This window comes from Peromyscus californicus, unplaced genomic scaffold (genome assembly GCF_007827085.1).
Source record: "Peromyscus californicus insignis strain IS unplaced genomic scaffold, ASM782708v3 Scaffold_4__1_contigs__length_199733344, whole genome shotgun sequence".
Lineage (NCBI taxonomy): Eukaryota > Metazoa > Chordata > Mammalia > Rodentia > Cricetidae > Peromyscus > Peromyscus californicus.
The window spans coordinates 100,767,786-100,780,217 of record NW_026294562.1 but is presented as its reverse complement, the minus strand read 5'-3'; the positions used below and the strand labels follow the sequence as shown (position 1 = coordinate 100,780,217).

The window sequence follows — 12,432 nt, the reverse complement described above, 5'->3', positions numbered from 1 at the left end:
GTGTAAACTGTAAAGCGCGACTGGGGACTGAACGGGTATTATTAGCACCGCCCCCGCCCCGGCTACTCCCTCCAAGTCAACAAACTTGCGACTCGGTGGGCCAGGTGCGAGCAGGGAGCTCCGGAGACCCGGGTTGCTACGACCTCCCATCCACCCACCCCCTGGGGCGGAAAGGGGGAGCGGCGGGAGAAGATGGGGCGGAACCCAAACGGGGCTCTGGCCCGCCCCATTTCCCCCCTAAAAAAAGACCTGGATGGTGGCGGCGTCTCCAGGGATTTCTCTTCCTGCCCCGCCCCTCTGCCCCCTGGTTCCTTAAAGGCGCAGGCCTCCAGACGTTCGCCTACAGCCGCCAACTCCTGGGAGACTGTCGGAGCATCCCTTTAACCTGGGAGAGAACTTTCGCTTTGGTAAATTGAACCTGTTGACCGTGCCTGGGGTCAGCCCCGAGGAGTTTCCTCTCTTTCGAAAAGGTGCGTAGGCTTAACCCAGCTGAAACAAAGGAGGTCCGTAGGGGCCTTCCGAACCAGATTAATACAATAACAGAGAACTTCTACCCACCTACCTGTTTCTCTGCTCCGGCCAGGGTTTAAATAAAAACACTCAACCTCCAATCTGTACCCAACTCCTCCTGCCCTTTTGGCATGAGGGACTTAGATGTGCCTCCTCTTGTCAGGGGGCACCCTGGTGTTGTGGGCAGAGACCTAGACTAGGGATCTGCAATTTGGTGTCTTCCTCTCAGTAACTGTGATAGGGATATGGAGCCAGAGACCTCCCCCAAGGGAGGAAGAGAGGGCACAGGAGACCCAGAAATCAACTCAAGACCAGATTCTGGAGATGTGCAATGACTAAGCAAGCAGGATGTCTTACTTGCCCGTGCCTGTAATCCTGGCCCTCAGGAGGCAGAAGCAAGATCTCTACCCAGTTGTAAGCAGCTTTCTTGGTCACCCAAGGCTAGACCACCCAAAGCTACATAGGAGATCCTGCCTCAAAGAAAGCAAGAACAAGGAGGAGGAACAAAGGCTCTAACAACCCTCCAAAATCATTATATTTACAGTTCCCTGAGAGGACAGACATGCTAAAGAATGGGTCTTTGCGGTGAGGTGGCTTAGCAGATAAAGGTGCTTTTGCCCAGTCCCAAGACTTGAGTTGAATCCCAGGGCCCCACGTGGTGGAAGGAGACAGCTCCAGCATGTTGTCCTGACTTCATAGCTGTCTCAAGGCACCCATGCAGCCACACACATACATGTGCACACACTCAGAATAAATACGAATGTAATTTAAACGAAGGACAGGGGCTGCTTCCACCTCTGGGAATCCTGCAAAGGTTTCTAACCTTCAGCATCATCTGCAGGACACAGTACTGGGCCAAATGCAAGCTTGCATTTCCTCTGTATCCTCCAGACTGGCTTCCTAATGGACTCTCTTCTTCTTCCGAGGGGCCCAAGCCCAGTCTGTCTACATCATGGTAGGCAGTGTGAAGTTTTACCCCTTCCTCCAGAACCTTCGCTCGACTCCTGTTTCCAGCTTTCCCATTGTAAGCTGAGTATGGAGCTAAGTAGACACATGGTGGGAATAGGGGGCTATTTTTTGTTGTTGGAGACAGTGTCTCTTACATCTCGTGTTGGCTCAAACTCTGCATGTAGGCATCGATGACACTGAACTTACTCTCCCGCTGCCTCCAGAGTGCTGGGATTACAGGCCTGTGCCAACACCCCTTAGGATAGAACCTAGGGCTTCCGCCTGCTAGACAAGCACTCTTCCAACTGAGTTACATTCTCAGCCCACGAGGGGATAATGTTTGGGAACTATATAAATAAGAAATCCTGGATCTGCCTCTCACTTGGGGCCCCAGAAGCAACTAGATTCCTACAGACTACTAATGCATAGACACTTAGTTCATTCACCTTCTGGGAGGAGGGAACTAATGACGAACTTTTATATAGTGACAAGGGGCATTCAAACACTCTATTTGCTCTGACCCAAAAGGATCTGTCCCCACCCACCCACAAACTCACAGTGACTGCAATTCATTAGACCGAGATGTGTCACAGATTTATTCAAAATGACTGTTGTAGGAACCTCAAGCCCCGTCGTGGAGTGGAACAGGAACTGGAGGGCAGAGGAGTGGAATGGAAGCAGGCTAAGACTTGCCCCGGCGTGGAGTGGAACAGGAACTGGAGGGCAGAGGAGTGGAATGGAAGCAGGCTAAGACTTCCTCATTCTTAGAGGAATGGAACTGAGGCCCAGCTTCGGGGAGATAGAGGAGGGGTCTAGAGAGAAGACTGGCCTCAGCCAAGGAGCCATAATGACAGCACTGGGGCCAGACTGGGCACAAGAAGCACCACTGAATGGGTGACAGTCCCAGCTGTCACAAGGGAAGCATAGAATTTCACCACCTCCTCATTGGGATTGCCCTGGCCTGAGTCAAACCACATCTGGATGCAGCGGCCGCTCCCTCTGCTGTAGTTGGTGACCTTGTAGGAGTGACTCCAGAGACCCTCACAAAGGCTGGCTGGTGTGGGGAAGTAGTACTGAAATGTGTGGCAGGCTGCTGTGTCGGGACACTTATTAATGCCTGCAGGCAGAATCATGATGAGCACAGACATTCAGCCCTAGGGTCAAAATTCACCCCAGAAATCTTTCATCTCCCTCTTTCCACACCCTAACTCCCATCTCTCTACTCCTAGGCCCTTACCTGAGGTCCAATCCCAGCCTTTATGCCAGTCTGTCTTGCAGGTAGAGGAGGTGTGACAGTCCTCCCACCACTCCTGACAGTCCTCTTTGCATAAGGGAACATCCAGGAAACGCTCTTTCCGCCAGCTCTGGTCCACCTGGATAGAGGGGATGTTGGCAGCTGTAGCTGTAAAGAAACTGAGCCCAAGGGTAGCCCTCCTGAAGTGTGTGAGGGAAGTACCCATACCTGCTGGATCCAAGGCCCCAGGTTGGGGGAGCACTCATACAGACAGGCGTCTTGGATGAAGTGACGCTTGCAGGCAGGCGTCATCTTGCCACAGTGATCCCAGTTGAAGTTGTACAGACGGGAGTTGTCTTTGTGTATCTCCTGGCTGGTGCTGACTGAGCAGCAGGCATTTTTCTTCCATGGACTACACTAGTTGGGAAAGACACCGGACTGAGTCTCTCTACCCTACTCTGCATCATGTCACCCTCCAGCCTTGCTTCACTTGGCCCTCACTTCCCATGAACACTTACCACAGAGGCCCCTCTATCCCAGACCTTCAGGAGTCCCCATCTCTAGGAAGATACTGTTACCACAGCACAATAAAGAAGCTAGGGGAGCCTTGTCTTTGGGATAATAGTTCTCATTTATATAGCGCCTCACACTTTATAAAAACTCTTTTCAGCTGGGCGTGTTGGCAACATGCCTGCAATTCCAGCATTCAGGAGGCTGAGGATGGAGGACCATGAATTCAAGACCAGCCTAGACTACATGGATGAGACTCTGTTTCAAAAACAAACAAAAAGCCAGGTGGTGGTAGCACATGCCTTTAACCCAGGAGGCAGAGGCAGGAGGATCTCTTGAGTTTGAGGCCAGCCTGGGCTACAGAGTGAGTTCCAAAATAGCAAGGCTACACAGAAACTCTGCCTCAAACAAACAAACAAAAACAAAAATACCCTGTTACGGTGGCACAAGCTTATTAAAACCAGCATTCATTGAGTAGAGGCAAGTAGACCAAGAGTTCAAGGTCATCCTCAGTTACATCCTGAGTCTGAAACCCTATATCAAAAAATCAAATAAGTAAGGAAACAATGGTTTAAAAATCCCAAACAAGCCAGGTATTATGGTGTACACCTTTAGTCCCAGCACTTTAGAGGCAGAAGCAGGTGGCTCTTTGTGAGTTCGATGCCAGCCTGGTAGCCTGGCCTGCATAGTGAGTTCCAGTCTTTTCGTTGGTTCATTTAAAAAAGAAAACAAAAACAAAACAGGCCAATGAGAAGGCTCAGTGAGTATAGAAAGGCACTTGCCACCAAGCCTGAGGACCAGAGTTCAATCCCCAGGACATACATGATGGAGAGAAATGACTCCTGCAAGTTGCCCTCTGACCTCCACACTTGTGCTATGGCATGTGTGTGTGCTCACATGAGCAAGCATGTGTGTGTCACACATACATAGACAAATACATGTAACAAAGGTCAGTGTCATATTCTGTGTTCTTATGTTTTTTGTTTTTTTACTATTTTATTAAATTTTATGTGTGTACCTGCATGTAAGTATGAGCAAATCAGAAGAGAGCATCAAATCTTCTAGAACTGGAGTTACAGGTAGTTGTGAGCTGCCATATGCATGCTGGGAACTGAACTCCTCAGTCTTCTGCAATAGCAGGAAGTACTCTTAACTGCTGAGCCATCTTAAATACAAATAAATTTTGTTTTCTTGCTTGCTTGTTTTTGAGGCAGGGTCTCACTCTGCACCCCTGGCTCTCCTGGAACTCAATCTGTAGACCAGGCTGGCCTTGAACTCACCAGAGATCTTCTAGTCTCTGCCTCCTGAGTGTTGGATTTAAAGCTGTGGGCCACCTCACCTGGCCAGGTTTGTGTGTTTGTTTTTAACTTTAGATTTCTGGTCTGCATAGTGAGTTCCAGAATATAAAAGAGGAATTAAACATATTTGTTACAGAAAGGCCACACTGAGTTTCCACCTGTTGGCAGAAATGCTTATAGACCATGTGAATTGCAGTCCTCACACCCATGATTCTCATAGAGGGCCTTCCCACTTCTGTATCTGGCCCTCTGGGAATTGAGGGTAGAAACCATCACTCCCGTGGTCTGTCACCCTCCAAATTTCTAGAGGAGCTCTACCTAGTCCTACCTGAACCCTACCACAAGGGCGGATTGTGTCTAACCTCTACGAGTCCCTGTGCTTCCATGAGTGATAGATTCTCATCACATGGCCTCTAATTAGAGGCCTCTAAAGATCACTGTCATTGCCGCACCGGGTTCTCTTCTGGGGAGAGCCCTCAGAAAAGCACCTCGCCACTTTCCCCACTCACCATGTCATCTCCAGTCATCTCCAGAGCAATAGCTCAGGGTGTGGGGGTGTCTAGCTGCTCACCACACCCACCCTGACTTCCTCCTCCCCGACAACACTATTCCCACCAGAACCTGGTCATGCAGCTTGTCCTCGGGGCCCGGCTTTGTCTTGTGGTGCTTGGCATCCATGCAAACGCTGAGCAGATCTGCTCTGTCCCGGGCACTGCATGTGGTGGTTATGCAGACCAAGAGCAGGAGTGGTGTCTGTTTCCAGGTCATGTCTTTGTGTCTGTGCAGAGGGAGCTGTGATTAGGGAGACCTAGACCTGTGGGGGTGCCTCATTCCTTCCCTGCCTCAGACTCTCTGTCCCTACAGTGAAAGATAAGGTCAGACCCCGCTCCTTCAGCACTCAGGCCCTGAGGCTCCCTGAGGTTGGAACAGAGATCAGCAAGAATGCTCTCTTACCCCATGGCATGAGAGGTTTATAAAAGGAGCTGGGCTTCCCAAGCAAGAAGAGATGTGATGCCCCATGCCCTCATCTTCTTTCCGGACTCTATGACACGTAGTTAAATAGTTCAGATCCCTGGCTGCTTGCTACCTTGAGAAGGGACAGGGACACACAGATCCTTCATCCTGTCACAGCAAGTTCTCTGCCCTCGACTCTGGATCCACTGGGTCATCATGTCAGCCTAGAAATCCTGTTAGCCCTGGGGGAGATGGTGACCCAGCCCTGCTGAGTTCTCCAGATTGGCAATAGGATCAAGTGACCTAACCCGCAGGATGGTATTCGATTAGCGAGTACAGAAATGGAAAGAAGCGTGTTTTTTAAAGCTTTTCTTCCTCAGTCTTTTCCTTCCCTGTTCTCTAAAAGCCATTCTTTCCTGCACCCTATCCTGACCCAGCTTCCACAGCATATGCACCAGACCCTCCCTAACCTCTCAAAGAAAACACACACATGCAAAACAAATTCAGCTGCAATTGGCAAAACATGCCTATCATCCCAGTACTTGGAAGAGGGGGTGAGGCAGAGGAATTGTGGGGTTTAGGCCAGTCTGGGCTACTTAGTGATAACCCCCAAAACCCCAAAGTAATGACCTAAAGAGCTGAGGGACTCTCTCAGAGAGCTGAAAAGTCTCTCTTGGGGCTGAATTAGCATGTAAAGACACTTGCCACCAAATTTAATGACCTGAGTTCAATCCCTGGAATCCATGTGGTAGCAGTAAAGAACTGACTCCCCGCATACATACATACATACATACATACATACATACATACATACACAAACACAATGCAATCAATAAATGTGAGAAGAGTTTAAAGATGTGGATTTAAAAAATACATACATGCACACATATATACATACTTACATAAATGTCCTCTTATTAGAGCCAACTAAAGAAACACTCGGGTCATAGGAAGTACCTGGCGAACATGATGGTCCCTTCTCTGCCCGCTCCCGCCTTCACATCACCCCACTCACCACACATCAGCCTGTAAAGCACTTAAGAGTTACTAATGGAGACAAGGCCGCTTCCTCTCCCTCGCCATCTCTGCACACACTGATCCTTTCTGCAACTTCCTTTCCTAGGCTCTACCCTTGAGGGACAAGGTTTTCCTCCAGTTTCTTCTTTGAGTCACTCACCTTTCCCACAGAAGCCAGAATGAACTCTGTTTTGTTTTGTTTTGTTTTTTCCTTTCTGTCTCTCAGTTCTTCCTTCCTTTCCCCTTTTCTTTCTTGTTCTTTTTTTAAAAGAACATATTTATTTGTATTTTATGGGCACTGGTGTTTTGCCTGCACGTGTGTCTGTGCGAGGGTGTTGGATCCCCTGAAACAGGAGTCACAGGCAGCTGTGAGCTGCCATGTGGGTGCTGGGAATTGAACCCAGGACCTCTGCAAGAGCAGTCAGCCATCTCTTCAGCCCCTTCTTGATCTGTTTTCCTGAGACAGGGTCTCTCTGTGTAGCCATGGCTGGCCTTGAACTCAGAGATCCTCCTTCCTCCGCCTCCCAAGTGCAAGTATGTGCCACTACACTTGGCTTCTTTTTCTTATTCTATTTTCCCTACGGTAGAACTAGTCATGGACCCCAGGACTTTGAACATACTAGGCCAGAGCTCTACCACTGAGCTGCATTTCCAGTCCAGAGATTTTAGACTTGTTTTTCTTTTAATTATAATTCGGTAAGTATATCTGCACGTGGGTATGCACATGTGAGTGCAGGTGCCCGTGAGGGTGGGAGTGATCTAACGAGAGACATGTCCCTTTTTCACACAAACCTGCCAAGTCCTCCAAGGTCCTTGTCATCCTTCCCACTAAGATCTTACCTGAATGTCCTTGGCTTCTGGGAGCGCAGAGGAGTGTCTGAGTTGGCCTGTCCCTAGGCTAGCAACAGATCAGCCCCCGGGCAGTCCCCACGGTCTCTGTCTACAACCCAGCCTCGAAGACAAGAGCTTTGGTAAGCACAAAGTGAAATATGCCCACTTGTCATTTCTGTTCTTCCTTCTCTTGCAGACCCCACCCTCTTCAGGGCTCCATGAGGCTGCAGTCAGTCTGGTCTTTGCTGTTTTCATTCATCTCTTCACCTTTTGTTTTGTTTTGTTTTTGAGACAGGTTTTCTCTGTGTAACAGCCCTGACTGTCCTAGAACTCTCTTTGTATACCAGGCTAGCCTTGAACTCACAGAGATCTGCCTGCCTTTACCTCCTGAGTGCTGGGGTAGACTTGTGCCACGATGCCAGGCTCTCTTCACCTTTTAAAAAAATGTATTTTTGTTTTTACTTATATGTATGTGACACGCGTGAACACCTGGAGAGGGCGTGAGATCCTCTGGAGCTGGAGTTACACGTAGGTGTGAGCCACCCTAACTGAGTGCTAGGAATCAAACTCTAGTCCTCTGGCAAAGCAGGAAGTGCTCCTAACTGCTGAAGCCTCCCTCCAGCCCCTTTCTCTTGCTGATTCACTCACTCCTGGATTCACACACTCAACAGCCATCAGTATCTGGACTGCTGCCCATCCCCGAGGGAATTTGAAGTTTGTACATACTCCAGGTGGTTCTCAGGACTAGGCCAGCTCGATGGAGGTATAGCCTGCCTGAAAAGAAACGAGGATGTAAGGACATGCCAATGGGCCCAGTGAGAAATCCACTCCTTTAAAAGCTTTCAGGAGTCACTAGGCCTTACCGAACTGTAGTTGACTCCCCAAAACATTTTGAGAATTATACATGTAAAAGCCTGTCCGAAAAAAAAAAAGGGCAGTGGTGCCGCACACCTTTAGTCCCAGCACTTGGGAGGCAGAGGCAGGCATTTCTACAGCGCGAGTTCCAGGACAGGCTCCAAAGCTACACAGAGAAACTCTGTCTTGAAAAAACAAAACAAAATAAAATAAAATAAAAGCCTGGCACATCCTGCATAGGCTTAAACAATTTCTGTCAGCTTAAGTTGAGAGTGGACACAGGAGCTGACAGAGTTCCCCTAGTATACAGAAAAACTTAAATTGTCTTTAGTCTGATAGTAACAATATCTTAACATTTAAAAAAAAGATGTCTATTTACTACACACAGTGTTCTGCTTGCATGTATGTCTGCAGGCCAGAAGAGGGCGCCAGATCTCATTACAGATGGTTGTGAGCCACCATGTGGTGCTCGAAATTGAACTCAGGACCTCTGGAAGAGCAGCCTGTGCTCTTTTTTTTAAAATTAATTTATTTTTATTTTATGTGCATTGGTGTTTTGCCTGCATGTATGTCTGTGTGAGGGTGTCAGGTCCCCTAGAACTGGAGTTACAGACAGTTGTGAGCAGCCATGTGGGTGCTAGGAATTGAACCTGGGTCCTCAGGAAGAGTAGTCAGTGCTCCTAACTGCTGAGCCATCTCTCCAGCCCCACAACCTGTGCTCTTAACCTCTGAGCCATCTCTCCAGCCCCTCTTAACAATTTTAAAAGATTTATTATTATTATTATTATTATTATTATTATTATTATTGTTATTATTTGTGTATTTGTGTGTGGATTTTTCGAGACAGAGTTTCTCTGAGTAGCCCTAGCTGTCCTGGAACTCACTCTGTAGACCAGGCTGGCCTTGAATTCAGGGATTCACCTGCCTCTGCCTCCCGAGGGTTGGGATTAAAGGTGTGTGCCACCACCACGTGGCTATTTATTCTTATTTTATGTGTATGAGTATTTTGCCTAAATATATGTATGTGCACTACATGTCTTCAGTGCCCTCAGAGACCAGAAGAGGGTGTAGGATTCCCTGGAACTAGAGTAAGAAATGGTTGTGAACAGACATTTGGGTGCTGGGGATCCAACAGAGCCCTCTGCAAGAGCAGCGAGTCCTCTTCCTCTTAAGCACAAGCCCTCTTTCTCATCCCATCTTAACCCTTTAAAACTACATTGATCCTTAGTGGTCATTCAGGTCACCTTGGAGCCCAATCTCCGGTACCCCTTTCATCTTGCAGAACTGAGACTCCAGAGCTAGACCTGGAGGCACCCGCCTGTAATCACAGCTACTCAGAAAGCTGAGACAGGAGGATCACTAGGCCAAGGCCAGTCTAGGCTGCAGAGTGAGTTCGAGGCCAGCATGGGACGCTTAGTGAAACTCTGTTTCAAAATGAGCTCCCGGAGCTCACCAAGGGGACTGAGCTGTCTCTGCTCCCCAGTGCTAGGATTATGAGCATTCACCACCGTACCCAATCTTTTTCTTCATATCTAGAAATGGGATTCAGGTCTTCATACCTTTTTACAAACAGTATAAATAAATAAACAAATAATAATAATAATAATGTGATTTGGCAATCCTGTAAATCAAGCAGCTCTCTCCACAGTCAAAGTTTGTGGCTATTGTGTGTGGGTTTTTGTTGTTGTTTTGTTTTATTTAAAAAAAGTCTCATTAAGTAGGCGAGTCTATCCTCAGACTTAAAATCTCTTGCCTTGGCCTCCTGAATGCTGGGATTTCAGGCATGTTCTCTACCTCCCCGGCTAGTTGTGGCTGTTTATTTAGTGATTTTCATAGAATAATTCTGTAAGATCTATTTTTTATTTTTTCCCCCTGCTTGGAGCTGAGGACCAAACCCAGGGCCTTGTGCTTGCTAGGCAAGCACTCTACCACTGAGCTAAATTCCCAACCCCAAAGATTTATTTACTTATTTATTTATTATGCATATAGTATTCTGCTAGCATGTATGACTACATGCCATGAGAGGGCACCAGATCTCCTTATAGATGTTTGTGAGCTGCCATGTGGGTGCTGGGAATTGAACTCAGAACCTCTGGAAGAGCAGCCAGTGTTCTTAACCTCTGAGCCATCTCTCCAGCCCCAAAATCTATTTTCTTTGTCCTGTGTGCTCACTGAAGTTTCTGCTTGGTTAACTTAAAAGTCAACTAATGATTGAACTGGCAATTCCTGGTATGCCTTGAACCAATCAGTTTCTTCCCCTTCCTGGGGGTGGGGAGGGAAGGAGGGTGGAGGAGGGGGATGGAGGAGGGAGAGGAAGGGGGGATGGAGAGTGATGGAGGAGGGAGGGGGAAGGGGATGGAGGGGGAGGGAGGGGGTGCTCTCTGCCTTCACCCTTACTTCCTGACAGTGCCATCTGGCCTCAAGGTCCCTGAAGTTGAGAGTCTTTTTAGGTTTTCCCTAGACATGTGGGTTAGTGAATGTCTGTGGACTTCTAGATCCCCAGGGCTGCATCAGAGCATTTCAAAGGGCCCTGTACACATCCCATTCGCTTTAAGTCTTTTGGTTAACCTCATGTTTACCTTATACCTCATTCCTGCCTTCGACAGCTGGAAGGTCAAACAATTTGTTGCTGATGGTCTGTGTAAATACTGTAGAATTTTTCACCATGTCAGCCACAAGTAGGGTCAAATAAAAACTAGTCCTGTGAATGGGCTGATTTTATTTATTTTATATTTTATTTTATTTTACTTATTTTGAGACAGGATTTCGTTTTATTTTCCAGGCTGCCCTCTAATTCCCAAATCCAGCCAATCAAGTAGCTAAGACTTCATGCACAGACCACGGACGGCATCTAGAGTGAATGAGACTTTTAAAGGGGACAGCCAGAGCATCTAGAGTGAATGAGACTTTTAAAGGGGACCAGCCAGAGCATGCACTGTCTGCAGATAGGGCTTTGGGAGGCTCTAAACCCATTCTGCCCCCTCTAGTGGCTGCCAGGATTTTGATTACCACAACTACGTAAATGAGACTGTTGATTTTGAAAGCTTCTACTGTGTAATTGAGTTTCCAAAACACAAACAAACAATAAACAAGTAAAAATGCCACACAGCTCACTGTTCCTACTGAGATTCAGCCTGCTTGCTTGCTTTTAAGATTTGAAAATTTTTTATGTAGATGTGTGTGTATGTGTCTGAGTGTGTGTATATGTAGCACGTATTCCTAGCACCAATTTCTGTTTCAGTTGCTTTCCATAGCTATGATAAAGACCAAATTGGTGGGACTGGGGAGATGGCTCAGTGGTTGAGAGCACTGGCTGCTCTTCCAGAGGACCCAGGTTCAATTCCCAGCACTGGCATGGCAGCTCATAACTGTCTGTAACTTCAGTTCTAGGGTTTCTGACACTCTCATACATACATATGTGTAGGCAAAACACCAATGAACACAAAATAAACAAATTTCATCTTACAGTGTCCATCTTCCATCAGGGAAGGAACAAAAGGCAGGAACTCAAGCTGAGACCATGGAGGGGTGCTGCTTACTGGCTTGCCCTCCAATGGCTTGCTCAGTCTGCTTTCATACACAATCTAGGACCACCAGCCCAAAGGCAGTACTATCTACAGCGGGCTGGGCCTTCACACTTCAATCATTGACCGAGAAAATGCCTCACAGACTTACCTACTGGCCAATCCAGTAGAGGCATTTTTTAAATTAAAGTTCCCTCTTCCCCGATGACTCTGTCTTTTGTTAAAAACACAAAAAACAAACCAGCACAGTTGATCCCTTGTCAACTTGACAGACAAATGCACCATTATTAATCATAACCTTTTCTTTTTTTTCTTGGGCCCATGATCTCATATTACCATCATTATATTATATATCATTATATAATATATATCATTATATTATCATACTGTTATATAAAACATAGTATAACTTAAAAAATCCTACAAAATTTCTAAAAATCCAAGTCTCTTTAAAATATCCAAAATCTCTCTTAAAATCCAAACTTTTTTAACTATGGATTCCTAAGAAATAAAAAATAAATGACATACTTCTTATTCTGAGAGAGATGAACCAGGGCAGTCACATTAAACACTGATCCATCTCTCAAGCCCCCAGCTATATATTTTTATTTTAATATTTTTGATTTTTAAAACATTACATATATATATGTATGTATGTGTGTGCACATGTATGCCTGGTGCCCTCAGAGGTCAGAAAAAGGCATCCGATCCCTGAAACTGAAATTATAGAGAGTTGTGAGCCTCCATGTGA

General features: G+C 46.9%; 1 protein-coding gene across 1 annotated transcript; it reads right to left on the bottom strand.

Moving 5' to 3' along the window:
* Window positions 1-479: 479 nt before the first annotated feature.
* Folr2 (folate receptor beta) lies at window positions 480-8,147 on the bottom strand. The gene is made up of 5 exons (XM_052711909.1): window positions 7,312-8,147; window positions 5,122-5,278; window positions 2,921-3,109; window positions 2,696-2,831; window positions 480-2,575 (listed from the first exon to the last, which is right to left on the bottom strand). The coding sequence occupies exons 2-5, from the start codon at window positions 5,266-5,268 to the stop codon at window positions 2,289-2,291; spliced, it is 759 nt and encodes a 252-aa protein (XP_052567869.1). The 5' UTR covers window positions 5,269-5,278; window positions 7,312-8,147; the 3' UTR covers window positions 480-2,288.
* Window positions 8,148-12,432: the final 4,285 nt, after the last annotated feature.

Coding starts and splice junctions, on each gene's coding strand:
- Folr2 (XM_052711909.1), bottom strand. CDS start 5,268: ATGACCTGGAAACAGACACCACTCCTGCTCTTGGTCTGCATAACCACC. Junction 2,832..2,920: donor TGGGGCCTTGGATCCAGCAG/GTATGGGTACTT, acceptor CCCTCTATCCAG/GTGGACCAGAGCTGGCGGAA. Junction 2,576..2,695: donor AGGCTGGGATTGGACCTCAG/GTAAGGGCCTAG, acceptor TTCTGCCTGCAG/GCATTAATAAGTGTCCCGAC.